A 20,212-nucleotide genomic window follows, 5' to 3' on the forward strand; every position below is an offset into this window, starting at 1 on the left:
TTTTTATTCATGACTGACAGATTCTCATATTTACTGACGATCTATGCACTGTTCCGTGGGCGTATAGCGCCCCCAGCGGCCGGTGTCGCGCACAGCGAGCAGGAGCGTGTGGCTGCGTTGAGTCAGTCCGTCGTAGCTCAACTGGAGGGATGTGACCCCGGAACAGGACGCCCTCCTCCGACAACACACCATTCAAACACAGCGCAGAAGAAAGAAAAGCTGGACCAGGAGGGGTAAGCTCGCATGTGTGCTTTTCACTACGTAGCGGCCGCTGTCAGAGGTTTCCGGGCCGATGCGTGTGTTCGGGAGCCGGCGGTTGGACTCCCGGCAGAGCGGCGGCACCTGGATGGAGGAACTTCATTCAGGCTTTTGTCTAGCGGGCTAGCGAGTTAGCTCGGCTGGTTAGCATCATTAGCGTGGGCTCGACAGGGAGACTTCAATGAAACGTTTGCCGTCCTGGAGCACATGAATGGAGGCTGTTACTCTTTCGCGGTGCCGTCCAAACTGCTCTGCGCCGCGAATTTGGCTTCATATGGAGAAATTTGCAAAAAAAGCGAAGGTTTTGCTGCTGGCTAGCCAAAGCGCTGCTATAGTTTAACATCGAGTCCCCGCAACATAACAAGAGCCCCGTACAGGCGAGAGGAGCTGAGAGTTCAGGGTTTGTTAGTTTTATGGTCCATTTAGATTAGTCTGTTATATTGTTGTTCCTCATTCAGAAGTTGAATTTGATTGCACACAACGTGACTTGAAGCATCCACACCCTCCATAGCACTGTTTGGATCAGATTATTGATGCCGTCTGCATGGTTATGTTGGTGTGTGTGTGTGCTTTGGAGGCAATAGAATTAGACAAACACAGTGAAAGCATGTAATACAGATTACATTTACCAAACACTCATCACTCAGCAGAGGAAACGCACAGTTGCTCAAACTTCACCCTGCAGTTTATTGTTAGTCATTTGTTCTCCCCATCCTGCCAAAATGTTTGTTTCCCTTTCAGATTTCCCTGCCTTCACATCACTTTTCTATTTCTGTGACTTGCCACCCATGGGTGCATTATGCCACTGCGCCTTCTTTTCAGTCTCTGCTTTCCCCCACATGTCACATAGCTGACAGGCCGTTGAGTGGTGGAGCTGGCACCCTGCCCGCTGTGGGGCATTGATGGCGGCTGCAGGCGGGCGGTGGGTGTCGGGGTTTGGCCAGGGGCGAACTCTCTGAATCCTCCTGGCACCCAGCACACTGGGTCGTGTACCACAGTATGTCAGCGCTGCTTTGGTTTGCACATTCCCTGAGCTGAGCCGAGCTGGATGTTGGATTGAGATCAGGAGCCCTTTAGCCTCGCCTTGTTCCCCTCCTTTGCCTCCTCTCAGGCAGGGCAGGTGCTCTCCAACCCCCCGATCCTGTACGGGACCTCATCAGCTGCCTGCCTGCCTGCCTGCCTGCCTGCAGACCATGAGAGGGAGGGCTGCCTCGTATCTCTTGCTCTGTATTTGGCACAGGCACTTGTCACGCTTTGGCATTAACCAGGACCCATAGTGGCCTGTTGTGACCCGACATGATGACACTATCCTGAGCCTGGAGAGCGGCCTGCACCCGTGGACCACCAGATAGTTTGACAAGGCTAAACAGTGGAACCCTCTCTGTTTTGGTTCACGGGTTTAATTGGTTGTTTATTTTCAGATTTGATTGCGGGAAGGTGTCAGATGGACTCGCAGGTCTTTGTTTGAATCCTGCACATGTGCGTTGTTATTTGTTGAAGCACATAGTGTGACAGAATTCTGTGCTTTGTCTTGACGTGAGTGCTTTTGAAATCACACAGCCGCAGCCCCCAAGGGACCAGCAGCTTCAGCTTCAGCTTCAGCCTGTGTGTCAATTCCTCTGAGAGCCCCTCAGGAGCGAGCAAAGATGTACTGAGATCATAGAGCAAATTTAATTATGTGTCATATGGGATTGTATTGTATTGTAACACAATATCCTGTTTGTGTTTATGAAACTCTGATTAAAACCTATCAGGTGTACGATAACACGGTCCAGTAACACACACACACACACACACACTAGGCCATATTATACTGTGACACATGTCCCCATACTACATGATCCTATACAATAACACATCAGACTGTACGATAACACACAAATGAAGTGGAATCAAGTCCAAGTGTTCAGTCCCGTAGTGAAGGACTGTAACCTGAGACTGAGTTTGACAGTTTAATGCCAGTTAAGAACCAAAATCCAGCTCTGAATCCCTCCAGACTTAAACCGGATTGTTGAGTTCATGCCTCACGTGGTGACAACAAGACATGACCTACTTATCAATCATGTTTCCACAATCCACTCTCATCACCATTGTCCCCTTATACTGTAGCCATTGTTGTGTCCACTGTACATGTGAGCAGAGGGCAGACATCCAGTAAGTGTGAGCCCCAGCCCCTCTGGCCTGCAGGGTCTGTCTGCTGGGTGTGTGTGTGGCGCCTCTGGTGTGGTCTGATTCCAGTGACAAGCTTGGCTGGCAGAATCAGAAGTGAACAAATCCAATCGGTTTATTATTCTGAACTCTTAATGTCAAACATAGCTGTCAGGTCTTCATCACACATTTTCACTGTTTGAAATAAGCTTGCGTGTGTGTGTGTGTGCTCTGACCCAGCTGCTCCCTAGAAACAGGCCGGTGTGTTGCCAGCGTAGCTCTGAGCTCTGAGCTGGCAGCCTCTCCAGCCTCTGCAGGATCGTAGCCTACTTAGGTTTCTCACACGTTGGCTTGAGATGTTGGAGCACTTCAGGATTGAATTCGAGTCATTTCTCCCTCTCAGCCTCTCCGTGCCTGTGGAGGCGGCCGGTATCTGAGGGTCCTGCAGGGTTCAGACTGGAAGCTTCATGTAGGCGAGGCCAAACAGCACACAAATGCTTCCAACCTGAGAGTGCTGATGAGTCCAGAGCCTGTAAAGAGCGTGACAAGTGGACCGGCCCGTGTGTGTGTGCGAGTGTGTGTGTGTGAGCCTTTGCCCTTCATGACCCTGGGCGAATGCGAGGGGCTATCACATTGCAGGCTGTAATCTGTGGCAGCAGACCCCCAGAGTGTAAGAGGAGGAGGGACAGGAGGGAAATGGTTTTGAGAAGCCCTCCCTCCCTGTGTGTGTTTGTGTTCTCTCACATACACTAATGGGCGTTAATGCACACAGATGCATAGTAGAAATGTCCGGTTGCTGAGTAACAGGCCTGCAGTGCTGTGGAAATGTTACACCCCTCTGTCATGCAGCACTTCTATCTGGTCTCAGGTCTCAGGCCGTCTGCAGGAGCTGTGGCAAATGTTGGAATAGCTGAGTAAGCAGAGTGAGGTCACAACAACGATACATCCTATTTCAACTCCTCTGTTACTGTGTTGGAAGTCATACATGTGCAGGTTTGAGGTCCCATCTGTTTCTGTGACAGTAGGAACCTGCTGCTAGCGTTCACCTCCCGTTAACCGGAGCGTTCCAGCAGCTGCACATCTGCTGCTGTGTGTTAGAGTTCAGGTTTTGTTATCAGACGTGTTTTGATCCGGTTGCTGTTCTGCTGCCTGTGTTTCATTACGGAGACCAAAATGATCCTGCAACAGACAATATCCTGTTAAAGCACATTTAGAGGCCTTGGGGAAATGAAAATCACTAAGTTTTCTTTATTTTTTAACACTTTTCTTTGTCAATGTTTGGTGTTTGCCACATGGGCTGGCAATTAAAATGAGCAGCTGTCATAATGTGGACAACATGCTGACCAGTAAGAAATCCTAACAGCTCAGAGATAAATGTGTGTGTGTCGTAAACGATAAAAGATAAGATCTGCTTCCTTATTACAAAATATGATAGTGTGGTCACGACATCATCACCTACATTATCTTTATCCTAAGGCTCATTACAAATTCATCTCAAGGTGGCCAGACTTTGATTGTTGATTCTCAAGATTCTCCACATAATCGATAGTGACAGCGTTTGAGCCCAGATGCATTGTGGGGCTCCTGCAGGCTCCTCAGGCTCCTGCTGGATGCTCCTCCACAGCAGAGCGCTGACAAAGGCTGAGAGGAGGATTAGGCTAAGATCAGCATTAAAGAAAGCCTTTGATTGCCTCTGGAATATTAGCCGTGTGTGTGTGTGTGTGAGAGAGAGGCTGGCTGGCTGAGTGTCCCTCCAGGGATTAGTGTAGAGACAGCCCACCTCCACTACAACCCAACGTCACACACAAACAAAGGACTTCTGGGCCCTCATTGTGCCTTTGAAACATCTTGAGACACAGAGGAGCACAGACATCATCATTAAGCTCCATTCACAGCTCATCTCACCCCCAAAAGACTAGATTCTACCTTCATATGTCCACCAATGTCTGATATCCTTCCTGGTTGATCTTCTGTAAGGATGCTGCACAGAGTGGAGCTGCAGTCTGAACTCTAAACTGTCCTGTGGTGGCTCAGATGGACGTTGTTTTGATGATGTGGCAAGTGTGATTCAGAAGTTGATCTCTATAAATAGAAAGTTTGGATTTTGTTTTTCCCGGGAGAATTCCGTCTGAATCCAGCTGGTGGAAACATTAAGGCGACCTCATGGAGGAGCCGTGTCAGTGTGAGTCTAACAGGACCGTGGAGGCTCTGGTGTTTGCTTTAGAGTCTCATTTGTTTTTAGATGCAGGGCTGAGATAATCACTTAATCTGTAGGTTTGAGTTCATCCCGGACGGACACATGTGGACAGAGGGTGAGACGGGTAGATAAGCAACACCGGGGGCGTTGTGATTCCAAGCACACTGAGTCAGCAGACGCTCCCATCAGCAGCTCGGTTGGAATGCGGTTAGAAAGCTGCCGTGTGCAGTGAAAGGACGTGGGTGACAGCAGGCATGACGTCATCTTCTGCACTTATTGGTGATTGTACGTACCGTAGAGTTCACCAAGTGTTCCCCGACTCCGACGTCTGTACGCCCGACGCCTGTACGCCCGACGCAGTGTTGTGATGAAGTGAGATGTCGATTGCTACCTGAAGATGACAAATTGACAAAAGACTACTTTGTTCTTGCTTCCTCCTCAGATATTAACGCGTCGTGACAACGGGAGAACAGCACTGATCGCCCTCATTGACGATTCCAGGTTCGTCTTCCTCCCCCCCGCCGAGGTTCTCCCCGTGGGACTTTGCGAGCGGTGTTTGCTCTCACACAAGCTTTCCCACTGTGAAAATGGGATGAGAGGAGATAATTCAGCTCCGGGAAGGCAAAAACACAATAGAGAGCAGTGAGACGAGTGAGGGGCCCGAGCAGAGACGCAGCTAAATATGGACACTTTCTCAACTTCAAAAGCAAAAACATCAGAGGATCACAAATGCCTCATAAAAGCGGCGCGTCTATTTATACGGCTGATGAATGCAGAATACATCAACCTTCCTCAGCAGCGGCGACACACAAAAACTCTAAAGTTTGCCGCAATATCATCGCCTGACGTTCAGGTTAGACGGAACCTTTAAAAGTCAAGACGACGCCTTTTGGAGGGGCTAGGCCTGTTCCCTCTCTCTCTTCATCCGCTACTCTTCATCCGCAGTGCCCATTTTCCCCCAGTGTGCATCAGACGCAGGCAGATTGGCATTGTGTCGTCCGTGGGTAGGTCGGTAGGTTTTTCCTCCTCTCCGGAATTGGCTCTCCAGTTTTTTGAAGCCAGGAGACGTGATCAAACGTGCCGCTGCTGCTGATCTTAGGCCACCCATCCATCCATCCATCCATCCATCCATCCATCCATCCATCCATCCATTAGTCCACACACACCCCCACACCCCCACGTCCTCTCACCAGTCCCCATCCCACGCCCAACACATTTGCACACCGCTACCATCAATCCCCAAAGGTGTACTGACACAGGCTCTCTCTCCCTCTCTCCCTCTCTCCCTCTCTCTCTCCCTCCCTCCATCTTTTCATGTCTGCCTTTGCTTTGAGTCTTCGGCGGCTCTCCAATTAGACCATGAAGTGAATAACTAATGCGTGCGTCTGTGCAGCTCGTCTCCTCTCTGCAGTGACAGTTTGGGTTCAGGTTTCTCTGTTGCCTCTTGTTACCAAACACAGGCGAGGACAATGTCAGGCGCTGCTGCGGTTGTTAGCAGTAAACAGCTAAACAGTGGCTGTGATTTCAGAGCTATAACCAGAGACGCCTTCCCCCGGCTGATTCCCCCCCCCCCCTCTGCCCCCTCCTCCCCGGCTCGCTGTGGCACCCGAACGCCAGCCAACGGCGCCCCGTTCGTCCTTCCCCCCGGGCTCTGGGACGGGGGGATGGCGAGCCAGCTCCTCAATTAAATATAACCCCACATCAAACAGCCTGTCAACAGGCATTAGTGGCCCTTTGTACGGATAAGAGGGCAAAAGAAATTGCCAGAACTATCAGAGTGACTGTGGCTCCCTTCGGCTTCTTCTTCTTCTCAAAGATTCTGAGGGCAGAACCGAGCCTGACGTGCATACTGATGTTCCTCACCGTTAAATCAATACGGCTCCTTTCTGGAATTATTCAATCAGATCCCGCGTGTGTATCCTAAAGCCAGACAATTAAGCTCCATACATTACAGCCATACGTTAGATAGAAGGTGTGTGTGTGTGTGTGTGTGTGTGTGTGTGTGTGTGTGTGTGTGTGTGTGTGTGTGTGTGTGTGTGTGTGTGTGTGTGTGTGTGTGTGTGTGTGTGTGTGTGTGTGTGTGTGTGTGTGACCTCTCCGTCTCTGCTGTGGGTCACATTAGCATCAGCAGCTCCTTTTATCACCTTCTCTCCTCCTTCTCCTCTGCCTGTATTGTGCGTCGGTGCAGACTGGCAGTGAAAATAGGTCATTAGTTAGACGGAGAGTAAGAGGCAGGGGCGAGATCAGTGTGTGAGCGCTGCCATGCATTATTTATGAGAGCCGCTCACGCTGTGATGTGCCAAACCTGTATTGTGACAAGGTGTCTTGACTTCATCTATCATTAGCGTTTGTGTCGTAGGGAGGAATTACTCGCCGCTCAGGCTCGTTTCTCCAGAATGTTCCTTAATGTCGGTCCACTGGAATACCCAGCTGCAGTCTCATGCACTTATAGAACTCCTAGCAATACTAGGGAGTAATGTTGAGTTGTGATTGTGTGTTTTATCCTGATTTCAGCTCGTTTCAGTGACAATGCTGTGAACGTGCTCTGTGTGTGTGTGTCTCTTTGTGTGTCCAGAGCCACAGGAGCAGGGGGGATGAACCGCGAGGAGGCCCCGGGGAAGTCTCCTGAAGACATGTACGTCCAACAGAAAGTGCGGGTCCTGCTCATGCTCAAGAAAATGGGATCTAATGTAAGTATGAGGAAGGAAACTGTGGAACAATCTATCTCCCTTTCAGACACACAACTCCTCCTGTAAACGCTGTCCATGTCCAAACATTTGTGTAATTGGTAAGAGGAGAAGCTTCCTACACCCACTGTGAAGAGACGGACAAAGCGTGGCCTTTACAGTGAATAATTGCACGTGAATTACCTCAGAATAGGTTCACAATTCAGTCGGAGGCTCCATTTGTGAGGATGTTTGTTTATGCATCAGTGCAGAGGAGAATGTGAGTTAATAACAGAGTGCAGACGGAAGCCTGTGATCAAAACCAAATGAAAGTACTTTGTATTTGATTGTATTGAAGCTCTCCGACCATAGAGAACCCCGGTGGTCCTCTAACGCAGCGATGGAAGCAGACTCAGCAGGCTTCTCTATAGGGAGGGGAGAGATAAGACTCCACACTCTTGATCAAATTTGATATCTTATGAAAGTATCCATTCTAGTTGTGTGTCTGTGTGTTTGTGTGTGTATATGTGTGAGCTGGGATCAGGCTCAGCAGGGGAATCTGCTCAGAGTGAGTTTTAGTGATGGTTTGGTGCAGTGGGGGAGAAGAATGAGCAGTTTGCAGCCCCTAGAGGAGAGAAATGGAGCTGCAGCCTCACAGGGCCTCAGGATCAAACCTCTCCTTGTTTAATAAAACGATCTGAGAAAAACATAACTCCTCTGATGTCTTTAAATTAATGCAAAAAATTAGCTTATTTCTCCCGAGTTAGTTTGATATTTCTGAATTAATTCATGTATGAATTCTGTTTGTAGATTTCCTTACTTGATAACTTTTTCCTCCCCTCCTCTCCCTCAGCTGACGCCGAGTGAAGAGGCTTTTCTCCGGAATTACGCAGGCGTGGTCCACAGTCAGATGAGCCAGCTACCACAGCACAACATAGACCAGGGTAAGGCTGACACACACACACACACACATACACACACACACAACTAAAAGTACAATCTTGTACCTGTATTTGTTTTCACTGTATAAACAAGAAGTGTGTGGTTGATGAATCTGGCGTTAACACACCACAACCCAGACTGAAAACAAAGAGAATCCTCTGCGCGCACACACACACACACACACACACACACACACACACACACACACACACACACACACACACACACACACACACACACACACACACACACACACACACACGTCTCTGCTCCAGTTATCCCAGCAGACTGAATAGATTCCCAGGCTGTGTGCTCAGACCGGCTCTGCGGCCCACCAGCACTGGTGAGATTACTCACTCAGCGATCGGCGTCCTGACTGGAACCCAGTGACTCATCCTCCGCATGGGTGCATTGTTAGTTTCACTGTTCCCTCCACAAGTGGATTAGCGGGGCTTAGACATGTTCCCAGTTTGAAGAGTGGCTTATTTACATGAGAAAGCGAGTCATGGATCACCTTATTATGAGATTTGTCTGCTGTAGAATGGAGCTGTTATGCTTTTGTCAGGCACTAGAGGGCGCTGTTGGAGTTTCTTTAGCTCCTTCACAGTTGTCACGCGTTTAGAAAACCACAAGAGGGCGCTGGTTGAAGCTAAATGGAGCCGACGGATGATCACTGCGGATACAGAGAGAGAGAGAGAGCAGCATGTTGTTCCAGATGATTTCTCTTTGTACGCAGACTTATCAGCAGAGTGCAAACGGCTCTCACACAGAAGCCCCGCTGGTAAAAACCCGCCGGGCCTCGGGGAGAACTCAGGCCCGCGTGTTATTACTCCCACAGGGGGGCTTTAGATAGAGAGAACGTGCAGAGAAAGTGTAATGTCTCCTTCCCCCGCGTCCTTCCTCTGGAGGAAAGGACCGATCGTCCCCCGTTTTGAGTTATGATTTCATAAATTAGTGCTTTTCACCGTCTTTGACGCGTCGCAGCAGAAGAAGAGGCGCAGATGTAACTCATAACACAAACGACGCCTCTGTGGATTCAACCAGCGAGACGGAATGCAAATCAGCAGGGCCCTGACATTTGGCACACATAAATAAGATACGACCCGTACTGGTGTGATTGGTGGTACCTGTGTGTGTGTGTGTGTGTGTGTGTGTGTGTGTGTGTGTGTGTGTGTGTGTGTGTGTGTGTGTGTGTGTGTGTGTGTGTGTGTGTGTGTGTGTGTGTGTGTGTGTGTGTGTGTGTGTGTGTGTGTGTGTGTGTGTGTGTGTGTGTGTGTGTTTAGGGGGGAAAGCTATAGGATTGGGTTTCTTATCACGATAAGCAGGAGGAGTGAAAACACCGACTGTGTCCTTTTGTCCTTCTCCGATTGTGTCTTAACACACACCAGACCATCAGAGTGTATGAAGTTAAATTCAGTCTCATTCTGCGGCGCTCGATGCATCATTAAAGTTTTATCCTCTCATCCTCTTCTTCCTTATTCTGGCGGCCAGTTGCGTCAGTGTGTGTGCGTTCTTGCAGCGTGATGTCATGGGGAGCGTTGCGTCAGACGGGACAGATGTGATCGCAGCGTTAGAGGACAGGAAGTTTGGTCCTCAAATGTGATGACAGTGGTTTTGATGCAGAGATGATACATTGATGAGTTGTCACATAGAAAATTGATAACGAGTTCATCTTTAGTAAAGTACAAAGGGCAGAGAGACAAAACATAATTAAAGATATCAGTTTGGCCCATTTGTCACTTTCTCTGCCTTCTCTTCATTAATTATTGATCTTGTAAATTATAGAGTTGCTTTATAAGGCGATAAAGTTGTAATATCAGTTTAAGCGTCTTGCAAACTTCAAAGTTCCCGTCCCGTCACGCCGGGCGACTGTCAGGCTGCACGATGTCATGTTTCATGCAGATCACGTTGTGTAATAAATGCCAGGAATGTGTCATCAATCAGTCGTTTGTTAGTGTCTGAGATTCTGCACCGGAATTTCAAACGTGGTCCACATTTTGTCTGAATTGTAGTCGACCGTTAAGAGGAAGTTTTGCGATTGACGACCAAAGATTTCCTGGTATTTGTTGTGTTTTGTTTGCTCTACGTTCCCGTCTGTAAGCGCCTTCACCGTCGTCTGTTCCCTCTTCCTGGTAGAGTCAGAATTAGATCTCGGTGCTGTGTCAGTCCTGTTGGGAAGGGCTTCATTAATTATGGATGAATGTAACTGCTGAAAGGTGTTCCCAGTCTGCATTATACATCACAGAAACAGACACGTTTAGCGTCATCTGGCAGCTAGCCACCTCCGCAGCGTGCCAATAAATAATTCCTGGTCTGGATTTTCATCTAAAGCGCGGTGATTAGCAGCGGAGGAGCCGGCTGAGAGTTAATCACTGCTGAATATTCGCCCCTGCGCTGAAGGACGGCAGGTTGTTGGTGTCAGCACGTCGGGAGCCTTTGAGGTAGAGTGAGGAGGTTCATGTGCTCACAGGCAGAGAACCCAGTGTTTGATCTCATTTAGACTAAAAGGATGGAAATCAGATGAAAGGAATCTCTTTATTTTTTAATTTGCTGCGTCATTGTGCGGAGCGGAATGCGTTTCATCTGAATCAGACTTCAAAGAACCAACGAATCAGCATCCGGATGTGTGGTAGCAAACTAAGCATTAATGTGTTTACAGTAAACAAGAGCATAATAAGGAAACTGTAATAGATTTATAAATCTTCGTCTTCATCAGGATCTGAGTCTCAGTCTGGTCTCGTCTCATTATGATGACTTTTGCCGGGCGGTAGACGTTTTGTCCAAATGGAGCGTCGAGCAGCCAGACGGAGACTTCCTGTGACAGGCCGGCACTTTTCCAGACAAAGGTCTTCCTCCTGCGTCTTGGTTCACTTCTCTCACTTTCACCCTCGTGTCCGGTGCGCCTGTGGTCACAACAGATGCTGAGATTAGAGCTTCAATCTAGAGATAATCTGTCCTCGCTACATACTGAGGGCATCGGGTGCAGCAGAAATATACTCCAACATAACCCGGGCAACAAAGGGCAAAGATTTGATGTTTTATCCGCAAATAAAACGTTCTGATACAAGCTGAAGTTATGAAATCAAGCAGAATATTATGCCACCTCCAGTCAGTGAAGTAGTTGATTGTACTGTTACATTGTTGATACACACAGCAGCTAAAGTGTCCAGGCTGTCAGCAGAGCAGGAGCCCACAGAGGTCAGATGGGCCCCAGAGAGAGAGAAAGAGAGAGAGAGAGAGTGTCGTCCCTCGAGTACGAAACCCAAATCCATTCAGCAACAATACCCGGCAACAAACAGCCGCTTAGAACCGGACGCGGGGGCTCAAACACGCTGATGCAGAGCGGCCTGATACTCGTGTCCTCGAGCCGCTCCGGGCACAGAGCGGCGGTGTCTCGTGTCCGGCCCTGCTAAGGGGGGAAACGCTCTGATATCGATTACTTTGAAGTCGCGTCTGTGGTATATATAGGAAATGTTAAATAGGAAAGTAGGTGACTGGAAACACAGCAGCTAATGTGCATCTGTGTAATGTGTTATGCTGCATCACATCCGATCACACTGACCCGAAACAGTGCTCCAACTGTTGCTAAATGAATCCATGCCTCTTCCAAACCAACCGAGGCGCCGCTGGTATTCCTTTTATGTCTCCAGGTCACTGAATTAGCATTTTAGAGTTTGTTTTAATTGCTTGATTTCCATACAAGCAGAGGCAGAAATGTTTTTGTTTTGCAATTTTAATCAGGCCAAAGAGGAATTCTCCCCGCCGACGGCTCGGGAGCTGTAACCGTTTCTCCCATTCAGCTTTCCTCGCTGCAGAAAAACGCTTTGATGAGTCTGAGTTTTGGCGGCGCAGAGGACGGCGTGTGTGTGTGAGCGGGGGATGCTGGGCTATGTTTAAATGCTGCTGTCCTGATTGTAAAGGAAGTGAGAGCTCATTATGTAGAGCCTGAGTTTGGCTTTGCTGCATTATCCAGTTTGTATGATGACTGAATAATAAACGTGGCTCTTCAAGTGGAGAAATAATGATACAGCATTATCAGAGAGAGGAAGAAGACGCTTTATTCTGTAGGGTCGGGGCCGTCGCTCTTCCTCTTCCTCTTCTAACACAAACCCTGTCTGTACGTGACATGTTGTCATCTCTAACGGCGCCGTTTGCCAGCAATCTTTGTACTTGTTCCTCCTGTCTGATTGTGATGAGGAAAGTTTACTCCTCCCCCCGAAGGATGTCTGAGGGACACAACAAAAGAGGAGAGACGTGGATGGGGTTTCCATAGCAACCACCGTCGTCCCGGGAAAGCGAAAGCCTCCCTGCGGGCTCTGGTGTTGTAGCGACGCTCGGCGCTGGTAGATTGGAGCCCGGCTGTCGTCGGGGGGCCGGGAGGCAAGCTGGACTGTAATTAAACAGCCAGGACGCGTTACCCTGACGTCTCACTCAGGCTCGTCCCCGCTCGCTCTTATAAAGCCGCTCTCCTTTCGCTCATTGCTGCAGAACTATGCAGTCAATAAGCTATCCTGTTTGTTTTTGTGTGCTTTGGACTCCTGGTCCCGGTCTCACACACACACAGCCCCTCAGCCTGTCCTGGTCTCACACACACAGCCCCTCAGCCTGTCCTGGTCTCACACACACACAGCCCCTCAGCCTGTCCTGGTCTCTGGTATCCATTCTGACTTTATCACGATTCCTTTATTATGAAACACAGCCACAAACTCTGAATCATAAACTCTGATATCTATCTGACTTCTTAAACTTCAAATATAACCAAATATGTTGACAGGCACTGTGTGTGTGTGTGTGTGTGTGTGTGTGTGTGTGTGTGTGTGTGTGTGTGTGTGTGTGTGTGTGTGTGTGTGTGTGTGTGTGTGTGTGTGTGTGTGTGTGTGTGTGTGTGTGTGTGTGTGTGTGTGTGTGTGTGTGTGTGTGTGTGTGTGTGTGTGTGTGTGTGTGGAGCTGTTAGAGGACAAAAGGAGCGGCCTTGTGTCTCCATTTAATGTAAAAAGATAAAGCACGTCTGTGATTCACTCCAGCTTGGCGAGTGTGTGACACACACACACACACACCCACACACACACACAGTATAATGGTGTTGGGTGTTATTGCGGCAGTTCTTCAGCACTCAAACTGATAACTGGATCCAACCACACTGGAGCGTCTCTGTGATTACAACAGAAATGTTTACATCGTATCCTGACTGGAGCAAAGTGAAATGGAGCACCAGAACCAGAACCCAGCGCTGCCTTATGAGCCAGTTTACCTCCTGGATGTGGCTCGTTAAAGGCCACACGTTAAAGCCGTCAGTAAAGGAGTCTCGTGTGCCATTAGAGGGAGAGAGAGATGACTCTGGAAATAATTAGCTTTAGCACATCAGAGCCCATTAAAGCTCTGACATGTGGCCGCCTGACGTGTCTCTTTGTTCTTTATTACGCCGCACCTGTGTGACGACTGTGTGAACGGTGACATCACCACAGATAAAGAGTTCAGCTGTAGTAACGAGTGGAGTGCACTTATGTAACTGTAGGACATTCAGTGCCTCTGAAAACAACTGTTCACCGCCTTGAGCTGGACCACACACACACACGTGCCTGTGTTGTGTGTGTGTGTGTGTGTTGTGCTTCTTAACCCTCCCCTGCTGTCGGTTTACACGGGGGGGATCCCGTCCCTTTATCCTCTCAGGCGACCCCGGCACAGATTGCGACCTCGGATGCGCGGCCGCTGCTCCGGCTAATGCGTGAGTGTGTGTGTGTGTGTGTGTGTGTGTGTGTGTGTGTGTGTGTGTGTGTGTTACATCACGGCGGCGTCTGAGGCTTCTCATCGCTCCGGGTTCTGCACTCGTTCAACTCCACCTGCCGCCTTTTAAACCTCGAGCGAACTTTTCTTTTTGTAAAACCTTCAAAGCGTTGAGAACATGAGATAGAGACGTGTCACAGGGAGCATGTGAGGTTTTGATCGTTTACGTCTCTATTTATATATTTCAGTGAAGTTTGCAGGAAATCTACACTTTTCAGTCCAGATGAAGATCAGAGCTCATTTCTTCTTGATGGCGTTCTGGTTGAACACAAAGCACAACACGTCTCTTCTTCCTGCCTGCACACACTTCGCTTCATGTCGAATGTTTTGCAGAATCTATTTATTTTTCTTCCCTCCGCTCTTCAGGAAACGCTTGAACAAACTGATTCTTTGCCCGTCAGCTGGCGGCGCTCTGCACTGAGACGACTTCTGAATCTGTGTTTGCTCAGAGGCACCGACGTCCTTCTGTCCAACAATGCAGTCTGATTTTTATCTGTCGCTAGGCAACAGCTCTGAGGGACGTCTCATCCCGCTGGCTGGAGCTTGTGTGTGTGTGTGTGTGTGTGTGTGTGTGTGTGTGTGTGTGTGTGTGTGTGTGTGTGTGTGTGTGTGTGTGTGTGTGTGTGTGTGTGTGTGTGTGTGTGTGTGTGTGTGTGCGTGTGCGCCCTGTAGGAGCGTGGCAGGGCGAGGTCCAGACATGACTCTGAGGCAGAGCGATAAAGTAAAAACAGGTTGAAACCAGCCGCTCTGTGCCGCTCTGCCCCCCCCCCCCCCCCCCCCCCCCCCCCGCCAATTTATTTAAGTGAGTCCTGCCTGAGTTCTACGGCGTCCGACTCGTCCTTCCTCTGACCTGCCAGTGATTCAGGATGGAACACACTGCCTCCTCAGTTTCCATACCAACTACCAACGCCATCTTGAACACAATTCGCCGACTCGATTGTGTTCGAAACCAAGTTGCTATCGTGTGAGATTACATCATCGCCTCTTGTTGGAGCATGTGCATACAGTAGTTACTCCAACTCTATTGTCTCTGTCTGTGGTCTCTCTCTCTCTGTCCACTTCTGTCCGTTCTCGACCACAGCTTCATTTGTTAGAGAAGGAGAAGAGGAGTGAAAGTTTCAGACGCCTCCCTGCTCTCATCTCCTCTCCTCTCCTCTCCTCTCCTCTCCTCTCCTCTCCTCTCCTCGCCTTATCGAGCTCAAGCTGATCTGAACGCAGCACAGAAGCATCCTGACCATCTCCCTATGAAGACGCAACCAAAGGGATATCTTTGTGCTTGGAAGTTCCGTGCTATGTCCTATGATGATGAAGAGGAGGAGGAGGAAGGGCAGGGAGGGAGAGAGGAGGGGGGTCCTCTGGCCTACTTTCTTATCTCCACAATAATTAAATCTAGCAAGCCGCTGAGAGCTGAAGAGTAGAGAAGCTTTTTATAGCAAAGGTGCCCGTTAAGAATCCAAACCCATCCTTCTGCTTCTGAGTGAAATTGTGTCTTAATCTTTACGGCGTGATGGCTTTACTTCATCAAGATCAGGCGTTCACTCGGCCCCCCGAAAGGTGTGTGTGTGTGTGTGTCTTTAGGGAGCGGAGGAGACGTTGGAAATGTTGCAAAATCTCTCACACACTGTTCCGGCTGCCAAGCATGACGAGGCAATCTTGATTTTTAAATCTCTCCGGTGTGTCGTTTGGCAGAAGAGCTTTTAGTTTAACCGGGGCCAAATTGCTCAAATCAAAAAGAGTCTCGAGCCGGATAACGAGAGCAATGTGGAACAAGAGAGACGTTTAAAGGATCAAGTGTGTTTGATCGACTCCCGCTTGTAGAGAAATGACAAATATGGAACAACGCAAGCTACGACAACTCTGTCAGGTCGATCTTGAGTTCCATCCTGCTGTCATCTTCCTCTTCGCTCTGTCTCCACACAGAGGAACGTTGTACGTAACAGAATGTTGGGATGGATCTGACGGGGCTGTTGTCAGGAACACAGACCTGAGGTGTAATAAATATTCTAATTCAACATAAACGCGTCTGTCAGTATTGGCGGACGGGCGGATGAGTCACAGTTTCACTCAGACTGATGAATGATCCCACGTCTGACAAAAGCAAGCTGACGGTCTCATTGTGTAACGGGCAGCGAGTTAGAACGCAGAGGGTTGGCGACTGATAAAAGCAGAGAGAGGAAATCAACCTGAGTGTAGATGTTAAAGCCGCCGTTCTGATCTGATTGAGCTTTTATTTATTTACCCAGAAACGCTCTGACAGACGGCGCTGTAGCAGCAGTGGGAAATTGCGTCGTCGCACCGAAGCCTCAGATCTAAAAGGTCGTGGCAGAGGAGGAAGCGCCGCACTACAGAATCTTCTTCTCGGGTGACATCGTGCCGTTTCACAACAGGTGAACATGGCGAGAGATGAAAACCCAAACACATTCGCAGGGAAGCAGCGTTTCCACGGCTTTATTTTTTTTAAGTCGCTTGTTTGCTCAAAGCACAGGCGGCGTCCACTCAGAACACGACGAAGACACGCCGAAGACGAGTCAATCAAAGAGAGCCGCACAGGTCTACTCCTGCTGAAGATACTTCCCTCGTAACAGGATTGAACTGGACTTGGTCTCGCCCAGATATGACCTAATCACAGCACTATTGTTCCCTGTGAGTGTAACGGTATCACTCAGCCGTTGCAGGTCGCACCTTGATTTGTATCAAAGTAGAGCGCAAACAAATAAGGCGTTTCCTGTTAGTCATCAAGGTAAACAGATATCTATCAGCTCAGAGTCACAGAGAACTTTATCTGTTACAAATATGAAGCTGATAATGTGAGAGGTGAATGGTTTTCAGGTCGAATGCTGAAGATGACTGAAAGATTGAAGGCCTGAAAAATGTCTGAATGGTTTCTGGACCTGAATGAATGAAGAAGTTTCGAGCAGTTTGAGTGACGGCTAAAGCCCAAATCTTTTGAAACTGCTGATTGTTTACAAACATCAGGTGCAGCCAATTAAGCAGAGAAACAGCTGAGTCAGACTGAAAACCACATGTGGAACAACTGGCTCTCACACAAGTACTGTAACTGATATCTGTAAACGGGTTGGACCTTCAGAACCAGGAGAACTTCCTGAACGCAGAGATGTGTTATGGTCCTGGAAAGCTCGTTGATTGTAGAAGAAGAATGTTGATATTGTGATGTTCTTACTAACCCTTCTGCTGTCGTCCCTCAGGTGCAGAGGATGTAGTGATGGCGTTCTCACGGTCAGAGGCGGAGGATCGGCGACAGTGACCCTGGGCCACACCCTCTCCCACCCAATAAAACCCCTCCTCTCCTCTCCCACCCCTCGCCCCACCTGTCTCCCACCCCTCCCCCCCGTCCCGTCCCGCACAACGGCCCACAACAACAACAACCACCTACAACTCCACAACCCTAAACACTGATGAGCTCAGGAGAGGAGGAGCGCGTGAAACGGACGGGAAAGGAGCGGAAGAGACACCAGGAGGTCACTACCTCACTCTCCACCACCTTTCTCCTTCCCTGCTCCTCCTTCACACAGGGGGGGCGATCGATGAAAACACTCGCAAAATGTGTGGATGGAAATCAAATGTTATAGGATTTTCGGGGAGGGTTTTGTTTGTGTGTCTTTGTGCGTTCTGAGAGTTTAGACAGTGTTATGTGCTGTACACCGTGTGCTTCTGTCGCTGGAGGAAGTTGACCAGTAAGCAGAGAGAAATATAGTTTTGATTGATGGCATCAGGGAAGGAGGTGTGTGTGGTTTGTGCTCACCTAACGGGGCTGGATTAGTTTGGGTTTAGCTGTTGTGTTATAAAGGCTTTCGTGACTTCTGTTGTGCGCCAGGAGCCTCGTTTATAAACCGCTTCCGTGCGCTGAGGGAGGCGCGGAAGTTCAGATACGCCAACGTCAGAGGAACGGTGGGAATTAGCGACGCGGTCCGTTTAAGCGAAGCCAAAAAAGAAGTCCTTTGCATCTGCCGGGTCTGAATTCTCCCATTTTTTTCCGTGTACCAATAATGGAACGTCGCGTTTGATTGATGTGCGTGTCAACGCGCGCAGCCGGGCCGCCATCAATCATTTGCGTAAAAACAAAATGGTGGCAGTTAACATGCTCGATTAAAAAGTTCAACCTTTCAAGTTCAAAGGGACACACGGCTCCAGGTTTTTAAATCAGGTTGTTCTTCGGGGCTGCACGGTTTTATAAACGAGGCTCCGGTTTGTTTGTTTTTTTCTCTGCTGCTTTATTTTGAACCGTAGGCTGTCGAGTGCAACAAAGGCTTTTCTGGGACAGGAGAGCCGAACCATGAGAGACACTAGCAGACGCGAAACACGAAAACGCGGCGTACACACTCGCCACAGAACGCGTAAAGGTTTAGCTTATCGTGTCGTTTCAAAACCATTTTCTTTTTTTATTGTACAGATAGTTGGGAAAACACAAATATGAATTGCTTGTGCCAATTGTATCTTCTTTTTTTTTTCTTTCTTCTTCTTTTTTTTTATCTGAAAGATGAAATTAACGTAACGATTAAGAGAAATGATGCGTGACGAGCTGTAGTTCTAATTTATTGATCGCTGAATTGACTGACTTCCCTCAAAGAGAACTAGCAGGTAGCCGGAAACGAAATCTTAACCCCGGCGCCCCCTGGAGGCGGAGAGGTGGAGGCGGCGCCGCTGCATCCACACTAAAAATAAAACAGATAGGGACTCTTATTGGCCGTAGCTTTGCCCCGACATAAGAGCTGTGTGCTATCTGAGACGCTCCTGTATCTCTTGCACTCTTCTTACCCATGGGATATCTGCGAAAAATACATTTAGATATTTAGCACAGAGGTTTTATGTCGGGGTTTAAAACGGGGTCGGACTTTGTAACAGGAACCACGTTTTTATTCCAACTTTATATCCTTCCATGATTTAAAAACTTTTTTTTCCCGTGTGGATCGACTTTAACTGGAACATCGCCGTTGCATATTTGTTCGAAAAATCCGACATGTTTCCTAGTGACATGCTGAGTATTTAAATGTGTTTTCAGTACGGTTTGTTAACTTGTATAACTTAAATAATTGTAACGTAATGTTTTTGAAGCCGAGCATGTCCTGCCTTGTGGTTTATAATGTTAACTAACGTGGCGCCGAGCGTCTTAAAGCGCCCACAGTGACCATTGTTTGTACATTCTCGACATCCCCGTGGAAGCTTCTAGCTCTTTTACAATGTTTAGAAGAACAAATTTTTGTATGGGTTTGAGTGTTTGTCCGTCATATCTGGTTGGCAATAACCCTCCATCGGAATGTCCTCATCAATCCTTTTTGCAATGTAAACAGCCAACAGGTCATCAATCTGTCTGCCTGGGACAAAGAGATTTGTCCTTTTTTTAAATGTTTACTTTTGTTTTGAAAACATTCTTTTTGTCTATGCATCGTTTTGATGTTGTTTTTGTTTTTTTCCTCTACAAAGGTTTCTTACTGTACCTTTGACCTTTTGACCTATCGGGGTCGTACTGCAACCGTCATGGAGTGCGTGGATGAATGTCGGTGTGTGTGTATGCCTGCCTGTGTGTGTGTGTGTGTGTGTGAGATCACCGCCATTGAACTCGCTACCCTATTTTTTTTTTTTTGATTTTCAGCATGCCGTTGCGTTTGATTAGGAATGTGTTTGTTTTTACTGTGATGAGCTGATGTCGCCCAGTTGTCCTGTCGAGTTCCTTTTTTGTGTTTCGTTTCTCTCGGTTGACATTGATTAGTTGGTTTTTGTATGGCTGCTGACCACGTCTTGACTTAATGCTTCCAAATCCTATACCAACTGAACCATTAAAGACATTTTAAACGGTGCAAGGCTCCGGGTCCGTCCATAACTCTGCTCTCCTTCTGTTTTGACCTCTGATTGACCTCTGATTGATCTCCCCTCCTCCCATATTTGTCCAGTTAGATCAGGGAGTCGCAGAGTCCTCAGAAAACTTTTTAATACAATTTCCCAGAGGTTTCTTTGGACGATGTCGTTTGTTTGCTCTGCTGCGAGACCTTTTATAGACTTTCTCAAGGACGGTCGATAGAAAACAAAATATACCTCCTCGGCTCCGTTTCGAGTGCCGTGGCATAAAAGTGAAGCGTCTTTTCACTTCTACAAACGCAAACAGTCGCAGCAATGACACCTCACACCGTCTGAGTGTCAACCTCACATAAACACGAGACTGGGGGAATTGTGTGCGAGCTCTTCACAGCCTCTTACGCTT

The 20,212-nt window shown here is 48.3% G+C and overlaps 1 protein-coding gene across 2 annotated transcripts; it reads left to right on the forward strand.

The window, feature by feature from the left end:
* The first annotated feature begins 83 nt into the window (after window positions 1–83).
* On the forward strand, window positions 84–19,810 carry ctnnbip1 (catenin, beta interacting protein 1). 2 transcript variants are annotated; one of them, XM_076163437.1, is made up of 5 exons: window positions 97–233; window positions 5,046–5,104; window positions 7,179–7,293; window positions 8,123–8,213; window positions 17,202–19,810. In XM_076163437.1, the coding sequence occupies exons 3-5, from the start codon at window positions 7,198–7,200 to the stop codon at window positions 17,258–17,260; spliced, it is 246 nt and encodes an 81-aa protein (XP_076019552.1). In that variant the 5' UTR covers window positions 97–233; window positions 5,046–5,104; window positions 7,179–7,197; the 3' UTR covers window positions 17,261–19,810. The 2 variants fall into 2 exon arrangements, with proteins under 2 accessions (XP_076019553.1, XP_076019552.1); XM_076163438.1 differs by lacking the exon at window positions 5,046–5,104 and having other exon boundaries at window positions 84–233.
* Window positions 19,811–20,212: the final 402 nt, after the last annotated feature.

Source organism: Genypterus blacodes, unplaced genomic scaffold, assembly GCF_046128005.1.
Source record: "Genypterus blacodes isolate CSIRO-AG114 ecotype Tasmania unplaced genomic scaffold, CSIRO-AGI_Gbla_v1 ptg000131l_1, whole genome shotgun sequence".
Classification (NCBI taxonomy): Eukaryota; Metazoa; Chordata; class Actinopteri; order Ophidiiformes; family Ophidiidae; genus Genypterus; species Genypterus blacodes.